At 37.9% G+C, this 19,827-nt stretch overlaps 2 protein-coding genes across 36 annotated transcripts in view; both read right to left on the bottom strand.

Moving 5' to 3' along the window:
- Positions 1-19,827, bottom strand: part of SKA2 (spindle and kinetochore associated complex subunit 2) — a 105,231-nt gene that overhangs the window by 920 nt on the left and 84,484 nt on the right. The window lies entirely within an intron of this gene.
- The window catches only part of TRIM37 (tripartite motif containing 37), a 125,004-nt gene that overhangs the window by 66,177 nt on the left and 39,000 nt on the right, over positions 1-19,827 (bottom strand). For 32 of the 35 annotated variants that reach the window (XM_015119114.3, XM_077968953.1, XM_077968952.1 and 29 more), the window contains 7 exon segments: positions 16,654-16,704; positions 14,884-14,965; positions 13,350-13,426; positions 8,983-9,162; positions 3,857-3,971; positions 2,132-2,347; positions 650-786 (listed from right to left, as the gene is read on the bottom strand). In XM_015119114.3, coding sequence (XP_014974600.2) covers positions 650-786; positions 2,132-2,347; positions 3,857-3,971; positions 8,983-9,162; positions 13,350-13,426; positions 14,884-14,965; positions 16,654-16,704 — 858 coding nt within the window. 35 annotated transcript variants of the gene reach the window in all.

Below are 19,827 nucleotides of genomic sequence, written 5' to 3'. Positions count from 1 at the left end.
ATTTTTAGTAGAGACGGGGTTTCACCGTGTTAGCCAGGATGGTCTCGATCTCCTGACCTCGTGATCCACCTGCCTTGGTCTCCCAAAGTGCTGGGATTACAGGTGTGAGCCACCGCGCCCAGCCGAAAAACAAATTTCTAAAAAAGTAACCCAGATGGAAGATAACTAAATCGATTTAACAACTAAATGCAATGTGATCCTGACAAAGGACATTACTGGCAAATTTTTAGAAGGTTACAGTATTACATCAATGTTAATTTCCAGATCTTGATAACTATTCTATAGTTATGTAAGAATATCCTTGTTTTTAGAAAAGTAGACAATGAGAAGTATATTCAATCTCAAGTGTTTCAGAAAAAAATTACAGAGAAATATAAAGCAAAATATTAATAGTGAATGAATCTGTGTGAAGGAAATATGGAATTCTGAACTTTTCTTAGGCATAAAATAATTTCAAAATTCAAATTTAAAAGGTAAAACAAAAACAAAAATTATTGGCTAAGAGCCCAGAGATTAGAGGGAGAAAACTGGCTATTGATTCAACCTTTCAAAAAAGTGCTGAATGTCCCTACTTTTAAGGGTGAGTTAGTTAATATGCTTCTAATAATTACCACTTAAATGCTTTACAGTAGTAAAGTGGGACACTCACATAGTTTCTTCATCAATATCATTTTCTTCTGTATTACTTGTTGCTGTGGAACTAGCAGAGGAACTGCTGCCATCTAGCTGATTTACTTCATCCTCATAAACAAGATCCAGATCCAGATCTCCATCTGAAAGCTCGTGCTAGATCAATGCCAAGAAAACAAGACATCTATTCCAAATGTTTCTACTCAGTTGATCACCCCATCCACCCCATAAACCAAGCACCAAAGAATAATATAGTTATCAAAAAGCTATTTTCTGCTTCTGTGCCTCAGCTGCTGAGCCCTGTGGAGAAAAATCACACAACCACAGTGACATCATTTTACTAACTTATGCGTGCCGCCTTCAGCTGGGCCCTCAGTGTGACTGGAATCCTTCACATATTCCACATCAGCTTCCTCACAGAGCTATGTTTCAAACCATCACTCCTCAGTTCTACCTAATTTTACCATTATCAAGGTCATTAATTAACACTGTCACCTATCTGCACAGAAAAAAAATACCCACTATTAAGCAAAAACTTCCCCAACTTTCAGCTGCCTTACCTGCAAACTCCACCCTTCCTTTAACTCAGTTTGTCAAAGACTAACTGCTTTACCTGACTGCTCCATTCCAAACCCTATTATCTCTAGTTTATCAAAGCACTTAATCTGTGCATTCTCTCGACCCACTGGGTCCTTCAACGTAACTTAAAACTGAAGTATCTCATCTTAAAAATTACTACAAAAAAAAACAACTATCTAGGCATCCCTTCTTATGTAAAAATATCTACTTCTTAAATTCTTATTCTGGATTCTGGCTGTTGTTTAGCTGGGATAGAGCCTGGTTATCTACTAAATCCTAAATCATTCTACCTACATAAGTAATGACAAGGTATGTACTAGTTTCAGTGAATGAAAATAGAACACCTGGTTTTTTTTCTTTTTCTTTGAGATGGAGTCTTGCTCTGTCTCCCAGGCTGGAGTGCAGTGGCACAATCTTGGCGCACAGCAACCTCCACCTCCCAGGTTCAAGTGATTCTCCTACCTCAGCCTCCCAAGTAGCTGGGATTACAGGCAAGCATCACCACACCCAGCTAATTTTTGTATTTTTAGTAGAGACAGGGTTTCACCATGTTGGCCAGGGTGGTCTCGAACTCCTGACCTCATGTGATCTGCCCACCTTGGCCTCCCAAAGTGCTGGGATTACAGTGTGAGCCACCGCACCCGGCCAGAACACACTTTTAAAATCCACAATTTATGGTAGTTTAGTTTTTAAAATGTACATCACAGTTTGTTTTATAGAATGTATTATTTCAGAATCTTGAAATGCTTTGATTCAACAACTTCTGACTTATTAACATTTACATAAGGGCATATATACATTACTAATGGAAATCAATGGACAATATTTTTAGCCTACTGTTTCAGCGCATAATACGTTAAAAGCCATGATTCTACTGTTTCTTTTATCAAACACAAAAATCTAAAACTGGCCTCATTATTACATGATAATCTTCATTCTGAATCTTCTCCTCCTCTTCTTCATCCTCTTTGGCCTCTCTTATAGAAGCTGTAGTAGGACCACCCTCAAGAAGCATGTCAGAGCACGCAGACTTCTTAGCTCGTGTCTCCGGAACATCATCATTTTGGGGGCTAAGATGGTTATCTGGTGGTGACAAATCTCTTGACTTCTGAGTTCGAGATAGCTCAATAGTAAGTCTCTTTTAAAACAAGAAAAGCACAAATATTAGCCATAGCTCACTGGCACAGTAAAAGATGTTTCTAGCTAAAAAAAAATGCATCCAGACGCTCCTAAAACCATTTCTTTCTTTCCTTATTTATTTTTTGAGAACTGTCTCACTCTGTTGCCCAGGCTGAAGTGCAGTGGTGCCATCACAGCTCACTGCAAGCCTTGAACTACTGGGCTCAAGAGATCCTACTGCCTCAGCCTCTCAAGTGGCTGGGACTGGAGGCATGTGCCACCATGCTTAGCTAATTTCATTTTTTATTTATCTTGCTACGTTGCTCAGGCTGGTTTTGAACTCCTGGGCTCAAATGATCTTCTGGTCTCGGCCTCCCAACATGCTGGGATTACAGGAGTGAGCCACCTCACTTGGCACCATTTCTTAAACTATTTCTCTGAATCCCTACTGCCTTTTATTTATGAAAAAAATTGATGACAAAGATAAACTGCCCCATATATGCTCATCTTCCTTCTTTCATATCCAGCCTAAGCTAAACATACAAATAGCAAACAGTAAGTGAATACAGGTAGTTTTAAATAGTACATTTAACATGAAAATCTCTGAAAGCATGTATTTATTCATATTTTCCTCCCTGACCTATTAACGAGTCTCAGCACTCCAAACCTTCCGCCACATCCTAAGTTCCTAAGGGAAATGAAACATTCCTCAGTTTATCATTGTAAAATAAAAATTCATCAATTAATCTTCTCTAGTGCTCATTCAATAATAGTTAAGAGTTCAAGATGGGACAACTTTTAATTGTGCTATAGCCTAGAATCCTCTAAATCCAAGATAACTTGTGGAAGAGAAACTAAGTCACTGACAGAAACACAAACAGCTTACCTCAAACTACAGCCACACTGTTCAAAACAACTTTATGCAATGACGGAAATGCTCTAGATTTGCAGTACCCAATGCAAGCACTTGAAATGTGGCTACTGCAACTAAGGAATTAAATTTTTAATTTTAATCAAGTTAAATTTACAGACCAGGCACAGTGGCTCACACCTGTAACCTCAGCACTTTAGGAGGCCAAGGCAGGCAGAGTGCTTGAGCCCAGGAGTTCAAGACCAGCTTGGGCAATACGGAGAAGCCCCTGTCTCCATAAAAAATACAAAAACTAGCCATGACACCTGCTCAAAGTCAGAGCTACCTGGGAGGCTAGGGTGGGAGGACCACCCAAGCTTGGGAAGCTGAAGCTGCAGTTAGTGGAAACTGTTCCTGGCAACGAGAGTGAGTGTGACCCTGTCTCCAAAATAAAAAATAAATAAAGTAAAACAAAAATTTACATAGCCATATGTGACTAGTGGTTACTAAACTGGACACTGCAGAACCAGTAAGGATGGGGAACAGGATAACTAGATTTTTTTTCCAATTATAAACTACAAAATTACAAATAGCAATAAATATATTAAATCTAATTACAAATATAACAAGCCAAAAGGACAATAGGAAACACTAAACCAGAAATATATATTTCCTTACCTCTTTAAGGTTGTTTATTTGTTGGATATAACTAGTCTGTGCAGCTTCCAACTGAGTAATGTACCAATGCTGGTCCCGGGATTTTTGAAAGAAAGTTGGTGAACGTACCTGAAACCTTAAAAGAATCGTGCCACATTAAAAAAAAAAAAAAAATTCAAATGGTAAAATATTATGAGTCTAGCTTTGAATTCTGTAATTTTGGTTAACTTGATTATAAGGCCAAAATTCACGTAAACTTAGAGCTGCTAGTATTTGTTGTTTATAGACGTAATCCACAGATTATGACACAAGATTCTGAAAATCCAGTTGTCCTCAAACTACCTTTCTAAAGTACATTGTACATTGTAGTTAAGCTCCCCAAACTAACCTACTAAGGCATATTATAATAATGCAACTAAAATATGATGATGATCATGAGTTGGGAAGAAGAGAGCCATATACCATGCAGTTCCCTCCTATAAGGAGAAAGATAACTCTTATCCCTTTCTTCCCTAAATCAGGCCCTAGCAAAATACAAAGTTTTAAATGCTGCTCTTTATATTTCTCTATTCCATCTCACATTCCCATATTTCCTGCCCCTCAGAAAAAAATCATTTACTGGGTCAACCACCCAGGATTGCTTTACTGTCCCCCAAAGAGTTACATGCTCTAAATAAACTATATCCCGAACCCTTCAAGATAGCAATCAAAATTGCCCTTATTACAATATGGCATTATTTCAGCTTAGATTAGGAAAAAAAAGTACTGCATCTACATAAAATCATATTAATATATAAATGACAGAAACTTAATCTATCCAGTTGTTTTAATTTTTAAAAAAACTAATACTTACTAAAGCAAACCTCTACCTTTGTTACATAGCCTTACGTAACTATATTTATAGTGAAAAAATTGCAGTGCATGTGTGAAGGTGTTTTTGAAGAAAGGAAACACCACAAGGCAAGATTAATTTGGATATCTACCTCTCTTTCATTCCTTCCAGCCTTTTACCCAGTTACACAATGTTAGCTGTCCATTTTTTTCTAGGATTTTACACCTTAGTGTAAGAACCTACTGACCATTTAACAGTTATCTGGCAGTATATACCTAGTTTCAGTCAAGAATACTCATGCAAGAAAGGACAGAACATAAACACCAACTATAAAACAACAGTCCTATTTAATGTTGGGGTAGTCTTGATAGGTCAGAAGTTTTTGGGCATCATTATATGCTATATTTGGATTATCAAAATGAGAACTTGAGTATTTTTTTTAAAAAAAAGAGATTGGCTGGGCACAGTGGCTCACGCCTGTAATCCTAGCACTCTGGGAGGCCGAGGCGGGCAGATCACCTGTGGTCAGGAGTTCAAGACCAGTCTCGCCAACATGGTGAAACCCCATCTCCATTAAAAGTACAAAAATTAGCTGGGTATGGTGGTGGGCGCCTGTAATCCCAGCTACTCAGGAGGCTGAGGCAGGAGAATCACTTGAATCTGGGAGGCAAAGGTTGCAGTGAGCCGAGATCATGTCACTGCACTCTAGCCTGGGCAACAGAGCGAAACTCCGTCTCTAATATAATATAATATAATACAAAATAAAAATAAAATAAAATAAACAGATTAAAGTATGTTCTGAACTGAACTGAGCAGAGATGATTCACAGTCTAGGAAGCACCCATTGGTAAGACATTAAAGTAAGATCGTCTGAACACTATTATTTTCTTTGAATGACTTAAACCAGTGGTTAACCCTGAGCATTATAATATTTTGCCATTAAAACAAAACCAAGCAGCAGGTAAATTTTCTTAACTTTCTGTTTTAATGAAAGAATGAAATATATATTCATAGTTACAGAAAAGCCTTAAATAACTTTCTAATAAAGTTCCACCAGAATCTTGAACTAAATGAGGTTTAAAGTTTGAGCAATGTTTCATTAAATAAATAAATATAATACGATAATGAGAAGCTCCCTATCCACGAATTTCATAGCAATTTACTTATGGTGCTACTATAGCATTATTTTATAATAAGAGTGTAGTAAACTCTTTTTTTATCTGCCAATTTCATCTTGAGTTCCCTGTGGACAAAAACCATGTCTATATTTTTCTTATTAGCAACTCAGTGTCAGGCATATGGTACAGACTCAATGTTGCTTTAAAAAAATGATGTCCTAACAAGAATTTGTTTCTGTACTAATATATAACAGTAATAAGGATGAAACTAAGACTATAAGAAAATGGGTCTTTTGTAGGTTGGTAAAATTGATAGTTGAATAATTTTGTAATTCTCTCTATGGCTGAAGCATGAAAAGCAATAAATTACTTCTCTTGGCGAACATTAAACCCCAAAAGTCTGAAAAGCTATATGAAGATAACTAAAATAATCCCTCCCTTCAAAAAACATGATTCCAGGCACAGTGGCATGCACCTGTAATCCCACCTACTTGGGAAGTTGAGGCAGGAGGATCACTTGAGCCCAAGAATTCTAGACTAGACTGGGCAATATAGCAAGACACTGCCTCTAAACAAAACAAAACAAAACAATAACAAAAACATGAATCTTTTTCCCTACACTGAAAATCATATCCCTTGTTAAACTTCTTTACACTTCCAGAAAAGCTATGGAAAACACCTAAGAGTAAATGCTGATATGATCTGTCCAGTATGCTCAAGAACAAAGAGCTCTGAATAAGGGAAATTTAGGAGTACATTAAATCACTCTCAAGAAAAAAAAAGTTTCAAATTGTGATGAGAACTTCTTAAACTGCTAAATACTCTGAAACTTCTCAGTTACGAACGTATTTTAATCTCTTTTTTAAATATTCAAGTTCTCATTTTAATCATCAAATTATAACATCATGTAATGATACCCAAACATCTTTTTTTGTTTGTTTTTTGTTTTTTTAAGACAGAGTTTCACTCTTGTTGTCCAGGCTGCAGTGCACTAGTGAAATCTCGGGTCACTGCAACATCTGCCTTCTGGGCTCAAGCGATTCAACTGCCTCAGCTTCCCAAGTAGCTGGGATTACAAGCGCCCACCACCACGCCCAAATAATTTTTGTATTTTTAGTAGAGACAGGGTTTCACCATGTTGCCCAGGCTGGTCTTGAACTCCTGACCTCAGGTGATCCACCCACTTCAGCCTCCCAAAGTGCTGGGATTACAGGTATGAGCCACGGCGCCCAGCTGATGCCCAAAAACTTCTGACCTGTGTAAAGACTACCCCACGTTAAACAGGGCTGTTGTTTTTATTTACTTTATTATTATTTTTTTTGAGATGGGGTCTTGCTATGTCGCCCAGGCTGGGGTACAGTGGCATAATCTCGGTTCACTGCAACCTCCACCTGCCAGGTTCAAGCGATTCTCCTGCCTCGGCATCCTGAGTAGCTGGGGTTACAGGTGCGTGCCACCACAGGCTGGCTAATTTTTGTATTTTTAGTAAAGATAGGATTTCACCATATAGGCCAGGCTGGTCTCAAACTCCTGACCCCAGGTGATCTACCTACCTCAGCCTCCCAAAGTGCTGGGATTACAGGCGTGAGCCACCATGCCTGGCTAAATAGGGCTGTTGTTTTATAGTCAGTATTTATATTCTGTCCTTTCTTGTAAATACTAAACCAACAATCAACAATAAAAAATTGATGGTTTTGGCTGGACGTGGTGGCTCACGTCTGTTATCAGAGCACTTTGGGAGACCGAGGTGGGTGGATCACCTGAGGTCGGGAGTTCGAGACCAGCCTGACCAATAGGGAGAAACCCCGTCTCTAATAAAAGTACAAAATTAGCCGGGCGTGGTGGCCCATGCCTGCAATCCCAGCTACTCAGGAGGCCGAGGCAGGAGAATCGCCTGAACCTGGGAGGCGAATGCTGCAGGGAGCCAAGATCGTACCACTGCACTCCATTCCAACCTGGGCAACTAGAGAAAAACTGTCTCAAAAAAAAAAAAAAAAAAATTGATGGTTTTCCCAAATACCACATGTTCTCACTTATTATTTAAGAGCTAAATGGGCCAGGCACGGTGGCTCAGGACTGTAATCCCAGCACTTTGGGAGGCCGAGGCGGGTGGCTCAAGAGGTCAGGAGATTGAGACCATCCTGGCTAACACGGTGAAACCCCGTCTCTACTAAAAATACAAAAACAAAATTAGCCGGATGCAGTGGCGGGCACCTGTAGTCTCAGCTACTCAGGAGGCTGAGGCAGAAGAATGGCGTGAACCCGGGAGGCGGAGCTTGCAGTGAGCCGAGATTGCGCCACTGCACTCCAGCCTGGGAGACAGAGGGAGACTCCATCTCAAAAAAAAAAAAAAGGCGCTAAATGATGAGAACTCAGGGATATAAAGAGGGGAGACAATAGACACTGGGGCCTACTTGAGGATGGAAGGGAGAGGATCAGAAAAAATAACTACTGGGTACTAGGCTTAGTATCTGGGTGACGAAGTAATCTGTACAGCAAATCACCACGATGTGAGTTTACCTGTATAACAAACCTACATAAGTATCCCTGAACCTAAAATAAAAGTTTAAGAAAAAAGTAGAAAATTGCTCATTTTCATCAACTTTCATCTTGATTCTTCTTTTAATTTTCTGTTATTCACAAAGAACTGATAGCTGCTTTATAAAATTAAGTTGTAAAACCAGTCACTCAAATATAAAATGCACTGTGAAGTGAAAAAAATCAACACTTTATCTCTCACTATTCTTAGATTTCCAAACGGTGAGGTCACTAGAAGTTCAACAGATAAATGGAACATTACTATATTTACTGGAAGTTGTAGTTTCCTCCCTACACACATTTTTTTTTTCTTTTTAAAGAGATGGGGGTCTCATTATGTTTCCTAAGCTGGTCTCAAACTCCTGGGCCCAATCTATCCTTCCATCTCGGCCTCCAGAGTAGATGGAAACACCAGCGCACCACCGCACCCGGCATATCTTTAATGAAATTACTAACTAGATGTCAAAAAAAAAGTTTGACTTTTTGACTACAAATTTTTGATTATTATCCACTTAAATAAAACAGTTAAGAAAGTGATAAGGTTATAGTTAGTATGAATTTCAATATTCATCTTTGTTAACCAAATGATCTTTGAAATACAGTTCCAATGATATTATTTCCCCACAATAAAAACCACAACATTAAATTTTTCCTATTACCTTAAAATCACGGTATCATTTTGTGGATTCAAGTATCCTTCATTTGCAAGTAAGTCCAAACGGAAAAATCTATTATAGCCCCAGCATTCTCCAACTTCAAAGTCAGATGCAAATTCTCGAATGATATTTTTTGTAGGATCATTACAGGACTGGTGAACCATCTCTACACGATATTCATATCTAAAATTGAAAAACAGACCATTACTATACAGTTAGTAAAATAAGAATAAAAGACAAACTCATCTAAACATTAAGGTCACTAAGTAATCACCTGAGAGGAAACCTTATTGATATATGCAATTACATTTCTTTTATCATTTATAAAAACAGCAGTATTTTGGGCTTTTTTTTTGAGATGGAGTTTCACTCTTGTTGCCCAGGCTGGAGTACAGTGGTGCGATTTCAGCTCACTGCATCCTCTGGCTCCAGGTTCAAGTGATTCTCCTGTCTCGGCCTCCAGAGTAGCTGGGATTACAGGTGTGTATCATGCTTGGCTAATTTTGTATTTTTAGTAGAGACGGTGGTTCATGTTGGCCAGGCTGGTCTTGAACTCCTGACCTCAGGTGATCCACCCACCTTGGCCTCCCAGTGTGCTGGGATTACAGGTGTGAGCCACCACGCCCAATCAGAAAAAGAGCAGTTTTTATTTATTTATTTATTTATTTATTTATTTTTGAGATGGAGTCTCACTGTCGCCCAGGCTAGAGGGCAGTGGCAGGGTCTCAGCTCACTGCAATCTCTGCCCCCTGGTTCAAGTGATTCTCCTGCCTCCGCCTCCCAAGTAGTTGAGATTACAGGCGCACGCCACCACACTCAGCTAATTTTTTGTATTTTTAGTAGAGACATGGTTTCGTAATGTTGGCCAGGCTGGTCTCAAACTCCTGACCTCAGATGATCCACCCTCCTTGGCCTCTCAAAGTGCTGGGATTACAGGCGTGAGCCACTGCACCCGGCCAAAACAGCAGTATTTTGAATGAACCACCAAAACATGAATGGTACTAGGTCCTTTTTTCCTCATAAAGATGTTTACCAATATATTAGGTATAAAACAACACCTCAAAACATAAATAAATTTTGAATAAAGAAGTAATTCAAAGTTGCTTTTGTTTTATTAATGCAATATTTTTTCCTTATATTCACTACATGTTTCCTCATACATAAATATTCTGTTATTTCTATTATCCTTTGAGGTTTATCACCTTGCAATTTTAAAATACAAATTTTGAAATACTCTACTGTATTTTTCCAGCACAAGTTATAGCAAAGTAAATTATTGTGTATTCAGAAAATCAAAGGCTATAAAATTTCCTAATAGAAAATAAGTATGCAGCCATAAAAAAGAACGAGATCATGTTTTTTGTGCAACATGGAAGGATGGAGCTGGAGGCTATTATCCTTAGCAAACTAATGCAGGAACAGAAAACCAAATACCACATGTTCTCACTTACACAGTGGGAGCTAAATGATGAGAACTTATGAACACAAAGAAGGAAACAACAGACACTGGGGTATACTTGAGGGTAGAGGGTGGAAAAAGGGAGAGGAACAGAAAAGATAACTATCAGGTACTGGGCTTAATTCCTGGGTGATGAAATAATCTGTACAACAAACCCCCATGACATGAGTTTACCTATGTAACAAACCTTCATACGTAACGCCAAACCTAAAATAAAGTTAAAAAGAAAAGAAAAAGAGAAAGAAAATAAGCACGCTGGACACAGTGGCTAACACCTGTAATCCCAGCACTTTAGGAGGCCGAGGTGGGTGGATCGCCTGAGCCCAGGAGTCTGAGACTAGTCTGGGCAACATGGTGAAACCCCGTCTCTATAAAAACAAAAAACAAAAAAATTAGCTGGGTATGGTAGTGCATTCCCGTAGTCCCAGCTACTTGGGAGTCTGAGGCAGGAGGATCACCTGGGCCCAGGAGGCTGAGGCTGCATTGAGCCATAATTGTGCCACTGTGCTCCAGCCTCAGTGACACAGCAAGACCCTGTCTCAAAAAGAAAAGAAGTATACACTGGGAAAGCCAATATATTCTGATTTATATATCCAATCTTGTAAAATTTTCAGGTTTACAAAAAGACAAAGATACAGTTTATAAACTTTTGTGCATTAATGGACATTATCAAGAAAGTAAAAAGACAACCTACCAAATGGGAGAAACTATCTGCAAATCACATGTCTGATAAAGGTTTGGTATCCAAAATATATAAAGAATTCTTGACCAGGCAGAGCGGCTCACACCTGTAATCCCAGCACTTTGGGAGGCTGACGTGGGCGGATCACCTGAGGTCAAGAGTTCAAGACCAGCCTGGCCAATATGCTGAAACCCCGTTTCTACTAAAAATACAAAAATTGGCTGGGCGTGGTGTTGCATGCCCGTAATCCCAGCTATTTTGGGGGGCTGAGGCAGGAGAATTGCTTGAACTTGGGAGGCAGAGGTTGCAGTGAGCTGAGATCATGCCACTGTACTCCAAGCTGGGTGATAAAGTGAGACTCAAAATATATTACGTAAATAAATAAATTGAGACATGGTCTCACTCTGTCATTCAGGCTGGAGTGCAGTGGTGCAGACACAGCTCACTGCAGCCTCAACTTCCTGGGCTCAAGCAATCCTCCTGCCTCAACCTCCTGAGTAGCTGAGACGTGTGCAAGGTCTCACCATATTGCCCAGGCTGGTCTCAAATTCCCGGTCTTCAGCAATCCGCCCGCCTTGGCCTCCCAAAGTGCTGGGATTACAGGTATGTGCCAGCCAGTCTGGCATATTAACCTTTGACTGAACAAAAGACACTGTAAATTTTACTTTGTTGGATGTTAGATACTTCAGCAACCTTATAAATTTTCTTGAGATTCCTTCCGGGATGCAGTTAAGTTACTTGAAAACAATTTGATCCTTTCAGGTCTCACTTTTGTTAGGCGGGTCCAGAGCAGTGTTCAGTCTAGGGCTAATTTCTGCTATCAAGGCAAAAACTTCCTTAGCGTTATACCCAATGACCCATGAATTACAAATTTCTCCACCGTGGTTGGTTGCAACAGACACAGTTCCTGGCCCCGTGTGAACACCAGGCAATCACTATCCCCTCTAATCCTGTCAGGCAGTTCTTTCCCCAATCTCAGGTAGTTTCCTCACACATATGCCCTGATAAGTACTCTGCTGAATACTCAAGGGGAACCTATTACAGATCTCTAGACTTCAGTCTCTGCAGCTTTCTCCTCTCTGGTATTTTGTCCAATGCGCTCTAGCTACATTGTCCTTTCTAGACTCTCAGCACTATCCCCTCAACTAAGTCTGCCAGGTTCTACCTCAGTAGAACCCAGCTCCTCCCTGTGTTGCAGCCTGAAAACTCTCTCAAGGCTGTAAGCTGGAGAAATCACAGAGCTGGTTTGTGTTTTTCATCTCTCAGGGACTGTTTTCATTTGTTACCACCATGTCCAGTATCTAGAAAATGTTTCATCAAGTTTTTTTTTGGTTGTTGCAAGAAAATGCATAGATCTCATCCCTCTTGATTCATGTTAGCTGAAAGCAGACATTCCATACCAAACTAAGAGATTTCATGTAACAGAGTTAAAAAAAAAATCATTAATATGATTCCAGATCCCACATTATAAATAACATTTAACAACCTACTACTTGTTCAGTTTGGATGTAATATCAAAGAAGATCCACAATTATCTAAAACCACTTTAAAAAATATTCCTCCTTGACAAAAAGTACATTTGTGGTTCTCAGGGACTGAAGGAAAGGGGGAATGGGAAGTGACAGATAATGAGTACAGGGATTCCTTGTGGCGTAAATAGAATGTTATAAAATTAGATGTTGGTGATGGTTGTAGAACTCTGCAGCCAAATTTTATACATGTATTTCAATCAAAATGATATTTTTAAAAAATTGAATATAAAGACAGATGAGAATCCAGTTGTCTTCTTTTAAGCCAGATAGTAAAGAGATTTCCAAAAACACAAAGCAATACAAGTTTTCTTAAAAATATATTTTTTTAGGAAAATAGTTACTTTTCATTTAAAAATGTTATTTATGTTAGTAGGCAACAGGCTTGTTGTTACCTCAAAAGTGAATTAAAATTTTATATAATTTTTTTTCAGTTTTAAGTTCTAACTCAGAAAATAACAATATATGTAATCCATATAAACAAAAACTCTTTGGGGTTCCCAATAATTTTAAGAGTATGAGACCAAACAGTTTGAGAACTGCCAATCTATACCATCCTATGATGTCAATAATTTCATATTACTCTACATCTTAACAGATATACCAATACAGTAATTAACAAAAATAAAAATTAGCAAAAATTGCTAGGGGGAATGTATGTAAACGCACAGTAAGGTTGTTATTTAATTACACTTCTTACTTAGAAGTTTCAGGCAAGCCAGCTGAGAGTTCCAGAAACACAGATAAGTAGTAACCTCGCACAACTCCATTTCCATCCTAAAAGAAGAATAATCAGTTGAAGTGTAAAAAAAATTAAGCCACAATAAAACAAAATGCAGATTAACATCTGATATCTAGATTGAGAAATACTTCTAAGCCTCAAAGCAATGGAAGAAATAAAAAAAAAAAAACCAAACACCAATAGATTTGAGTTCTTAACAACTTTAAACTTCTGTGTATTTAAAAAAAAGCGAAACTACTAAGGCACAGAAATGAAGGGAAATATCAACAACCATGAGAAAGGTTAAGAGTCTTAACATATATAGAACTCTTACAAATCAACTTTAACAAAAAACCAAGACCCTAATGGGAAAAATAATTTCATTAGAAATGAGGCAAAAAGAAATTTTAAACCAAAAATTAATTTTTAAGACCAACATACAAAAAGGTAATACCCTATGCTGAAAGTAATTAAATACAATTTCTGTATGATTTTAATGTCAGAATTCCATATAAGATTCTGTCTAGAGATTGAGAAGTGTTTAAGTCTCTACTATAGATTTTATTTTTATAAAGATAATTACTCCCTTTTTGTTTAATTGGGCAAGACTCTTTTAAAAAAAGAGATAATTACTTCCTATGTATTGCCCTAGTACTTCAGGTGTCTATGTTTTAAAAGAATCACATTTATTATAACTACTTGTTTAAACATCTATTCCCCCAATGAGACAATGAAGGCTGAGAACAGAGATCCTTATACATCTACAGTGTCTACTGGGGCATGACTACAGAGGGGTACAAGTACTATTAACCCCTTCATTTTTGGTCTACCTTGCTTGAAACGACCTGAGGCAACTTTTGAGGCTTGACATGATAATCACTCAATAGATATCAATGAATAAATGAATCATCAGCTAGGTGAATAAAGCCAGACACAAAAGATTATATATTATTGTATAATCCCATTATATAAAACTTTTCTTAAAAAAAAAAAAAATCTGAAACTACATATTGAAAGACTTTAGTGTGTAACTAAGCATACTAACCCAGGAGGACTAAAATGTGTAATAGTAAATTACTGGACTCAAAAAGATTATTTAGCATCTAGGTAATATCACCAAACATCTTTAAAAGTAAAGAAAAATAGTTTATTATAACACTTTTCCTAAAGAAAATGGAATTGCATATTGAAGATACCCAATGAAAGAAAATATGAGCCAAGGATTTTATACCCAGCAATACTAGCCTTAGAATATAAAGGGCAAAAACTGTTTTCAACATATGAGAACTCAGGGAATATTGTTTCCAACAGGCCTTCCAGCAGAATATATTAGAGAACTAGGTGAGGACAAACAGTTGTCTAACATGGAGGGAGAAGGGGAACAGGGAACGAGGACAGCATATGGAACAAAAAATAAGAAGAGTTAACAGTCTCAGTAATCAAACTAGTGTACTACAGAACTCTGAAAGAAAGACATTGGTTTCAAACTTTATTAGAAACATCAAAAACTTACTGGGTAAACTTTTAATCTCCAGCAAAGTCCTGAAACTTGAAGAGGTGGACTGTAAACAGGATCTGCTCTCTGACGCAAAGTGCTAACGAAAAAGAAAACCAACCAAATACCAAGATCAAAACTGTTGTGAAATGGCAACAGGCAAAAAGAAAGACCAACCAGTTTCTTTGCTACATATTTGAAATCTTAGACAAATAACAAGGTGACTGATGAGGTCAAAATTCCACTGTAAAAGTTTAGATATGCTTACATTCTGAAATAAAGAGAATTTAAAAATACTGAAATATTCAGCAATATCTTTTAAGTTTCAGGGGAAAAAAAAACCCTCAAAATTGTGACATTTAAGGGAAAAGGAATATATCACTAAGTCTCCCAAATTTAATTAATGCTTCAACAAGCAGTCTTTCACCATTAAAAATAAAACCCAGAAGGTTTCTTCCTCACTTCTCTGCAGTATAATCATCTTTTAACATTGAAAAACGAGAGTACACTAAACCTTAATAAATGTGGGAAAAACCTCAGAAAGACTATGTTTTAGCCACAAAAGTATCCCATGAGAAAAGACAAATTAAATGGGAAGAGGGATAAATTCTGTGTGGCTTTTTTTTTTTTTTTTTTGAGACAGAGTTTTGCTCTTGTTGCCCAGGCTGAAGCACAGTGGCACAATCTCGGCTCACTGCAACCTCCACCTCCCGGTTTCAAGCGATTCTCCTGCCTCAGCCTCCCAAGTAGCTGGGATTACAGACGCCCACCACCACGCCCAACTTATTTTTGTATTTTTAGTAGAGACGGGGTTTCATCATGTTGGCCAGGCTGGTCTTGAACTCCTGACCTCAGATGATCCACCTGCCTCGGCCTCCCAAAGTGCTGGAATTACAAGCGTGAGCCACCATGCCCTGCCCAGTGTGGCCTTATTTTGATGGCCTTTGCCTATTATTTGGAGTTTCTCTCCTGAAGACCTTATATTACTTGTTTCCATTTCCATGCTGCCCTCAAAGACAAATTGCTAAGAACCTTTGCATGTTATGATCTTCACTTCTGATCTTAGAGAAAAAGTAGTAAAAGCAAACAAAATTAACACATAACTGACAAATTTCTTACAATAATGGCCCCTATCCACAATTCTTCACTTTGAGCTGAGATAAATGGATCTCAATGGATTTCTTCCCACTACTTTTATTTCTGACAATGGGTAAGTGGGGGCTCATCAACCTCTAACTGTTCGGCCCCTCACCTTAGCCAAAGCTAAGTGATCTCTCTTATTTAAAACGGTTCCTCACTTTGGGCAGTATAATCACTTTGGCCACCACAGCTAATGTCTATAATTCAGCACTTTGAGAGGCTGAGTTGGGAGAATCAGAATCACTGGAGCCCAGGAGTTTGAGACCAGCCTAGGAAACAGTGAGACCCCATCTGTGTGGTGGCACATGCTTGTAGTCCCAGTTACTTGGGAGGCTGAGGTGTGAGGATTGCTGCAGCCCAGGAGGTTGAGGCTGCAGTGAACAATGATCATGCCACTGCACTCCAGCCTGGGTGACAGAGCAAAATCCTGTCTCAAAATAAAAAGAAAAGGTTCCTTTTCCCAGACTAGAGAAGCAGTCAGTCTAAAGATACAATAAAATCCAGCACAAATAATCTCTATGTTTCTAATACGAAACTTATTCTTCTAAGACTTCTAAAGTGAGTGACACAATTCACTAGACAAAGAATACCTTCCTGGCTCTTCCTTATATACACCTACAAAAAACCAGAATTGTCAAAAACTCTTACCTGAAATTCTCTAAAACAAAAGTAGCTGAATCATAAGATGGCACTAATTCACTAAAAGAAAGCAAAGACAAAAATAATTATTTAGCTTATATGTTTAAAATTCCATTTACCTAAAAAAACCAAGTCCCTCAGTAGTATCTTAAAAACTTTATTAAACTAAAATCTAAGAAATATTTTTAAATCTTTATTGAACATAACATTAAATCAAATGACTTCATAAAACCATCATGTATGCAATTAAATCAGAAATACAAATACTTCATAAAAGTTTTTTGGCTGTGCAAGGTGGCTCACGCCTATAATCCCAGCACTCTGGGAGGCCAAGGTGGGTGGATCACCTGAGGTCGGGAGCTCAAGACCAGCATGGCCAACATGGTGAAACCCCATCTCTATTAAAAATACACAAAAATTACCCAGATGTAGTGGTGCGCCCCTGCAATCCCAGCTACTCGGGAGGCTGAGGCACGAGAATCGCTTGAACCCTAGAGGCGGAGGTTGCGGTGAATCGAGATTGCACTACCACACTCCAACAAAGGCAACAGAGCCAAACTCTGTCTCAATCAATAAATCAAGAAATATTTTATAAAAGTTTTTTTCCCTTAAAAAAGGCAATACATTATGTAATTAATTATTAAAGTAAGTACTAGAAATACACTTTAAAAGTACTCATGGAAATGGGAAAAAGAAATTGACACTTAGGGTGTGTATCTGAATTATGAAACAGATATAAACATGCTTTAAAAAATGAAAAGAACCAACAGTCAGCGATATCACAGTTAATCCCCAAAGTTCCTTTTTTGGAATGAATTATGGGAAATACTAACAGACTTCAAATACTTTGAAACTATTTACTAGTAAATAAATCTATACATTTTTATAGGATGAACACCTCATTACCTAAGGGGCAACTGTGAGGGACTAGCACACTAACACTTTCTCGGCAAGTCAAAACTACTTCAAGCAACTTTAGTCCCATCCAATCTTCTTCAAAGAGAAATGCATTATAATCACAGTATGGACTAAACGTCACTTTGCTGCTAACTACCTTTAATCATGTGGATGGTTTGTACACTGTCATTAGAACACCTCAAAATTCATTAAAACACTATGAAAAAGACTATCATACAGTTTTAATACAGTGTTATGAATTTGATATATAAAATTACAAATTTACCAAAACAATAAACTGCAAACCATTTCACCACATCTTCAGGTATATTTTCTAAAGTTCAATTCATCATAATTTTGGTTATTATCAAAACAAGATAAAAGATACACCTACAGCACTGCCACACTGTGATAGTGTCTAAAGAAATTAGTGGCTTGCAATACAATATAGATAAATAATTCTTTATTTTAGTGTAAGTACGTATAGCTAAATAGGTCACATCTTTTAAACGGTAAGTAGATGTACTTTGCCATGTGATTAACTGTATAGCTACTATCCAAATTGACTATGTCAAGAATCCCTATGATATCTCTAAGTCAGTTGTTATCCTTCCTTAGAAGACTCACATTCCTCATCCCCATATCCTTTTGCCTGGTTAACCCTTACTATCTTTTCAGATAACAGATTAGAAGTCACATGCTCTTGGAGGTTTACTCTAAGGTCTTCCCATTGTATGATCTCCTAGCACTCAATATACACAAACCCCATTTAGCAGGGCCAATGCAATTAGTGCCTAGGAAGCCTTTCTAGAACCATAAACATAGTAAGAGCTCTAAGGGAGCTTTCCCAGTATAGTCTTCAAATTTGACATGCTTTTGTAATTTTGTGCAACTTTCAATCACGTCTCTTACCAAGTACAGAATATCCTCCACATGCAAAGACTTTAATCAATCCCCAGTTGCCTGCTAATCTGCATACTATTTCTTCTGCCACGTTCAGTGTGATTTATTTCCTGTGTTGTTGTTACTGTTATTTCTGCTCTAAGTCCAGACTATCATTATCATATTTTATTGGCCATTAAGGGTCAAAAGAGTTCAGCAGAACACAAAATAAAGAACAGGAGATGCCATTTTCAACTCAGAATGGTGAAGTAGAAAGCTTTCAGGCTAAAAAGCACAAGTTACTAATACTCATGAACCAAGAGGGTACAGTCCAGTTTACCCTAGTCTCACTTGCTAAGAGAAAATGACCATATTCAGAGCACAGAAAACTGGTACTGTGATATACTTTCACATATGTACATTTTCCTATGGAAAACCTTTTGGACACAAATAGTATAATGACAAATTAGTGGTATGGGCAGCATTAAACAGGATACTTACTTCCCCTATCACCAGTTACCACATTAATTTTATTAATGTTCCAATAATCTGTTTTTCTAAATCATAATTATAAATCCAAAGAGGTCTGTATTATGCTTACTGCTAGCACTTAACACATGCCTAAAATATAGCTGGCATATATATTCACTGAATGAATATTTACAAATACTTGCTGGCAGATTCAGAGTTGGAAATGTTTGCTCAAAAATTTCTTTCGCAAAAGAAATTATCTTGCTTTTTTTTTTTTTTTTTTTTTTGAGACGGAGTCCTGCTCTGTGACACAGGCTGGAGTGCAGTGGCGTGATCTTGGCTCACCGATTTTGCATTCTTTATATTTACACACAAAGCTATTGCTACTGCTAGGCCATCTAATTCTACCACCACCTCTCCATATTATGCTCATTCATTTAGAGGTTATCTTCAGTCATACTGATGTTACCATTCTGTGGCTGCAGATGAGGCACTGCTTTATCTTTTCATAGTTTTAAAATTTTCTCCTCCTCTTTCAGAAGTGTAGACTGCTCTGGTCTTTATGATGACTGGATTCATCTCATGATGGTGTCAGTGAATCTTTGTCTTCAAAGAATACGGGAAACTAGCCTCAAACCATCTCTAGCCCAGTAATCTGGAAGTCACTGATCTGCAAATCTTCAGACCAGTAACCTCATCATAACTTCATGAACAAAGGGAAAAAAGGGAGAACCACAAGTATCCATTTTTTCCTTAAGGAAATAAGACTCCTGAGCTATATAAAAACTGGTTCTCCTTACCAACTTGACTATTTCTCCCTGAAACATAAAACTCTCTACGAACCAAGAGCTATACTATTTTATCTTTTTTTTTTTTTCTTTTCTGCCTCTGCCTCCTGAGTAGCTGGGATCACAGGCATGTGCCACCACGCCT

This window comes from Macaca mulatta, chromosome 16 (genome assembly GCF_049350105.2).
Source record: "Macaca mulatta isolate MMU2019108-1 chromosome 16, T2T-MMU8v2.0, whole genome shotgun sequence".
NCBI classification, from domain to species: Eukaryota; Metazoa; Chordata; class Mammalia; order Primates; family Cercopithecidae; genus Macaca; species Macaca mulatta.
This window is presented reverse-complemented; position numbering and strand designations above follow the sequence as displayed.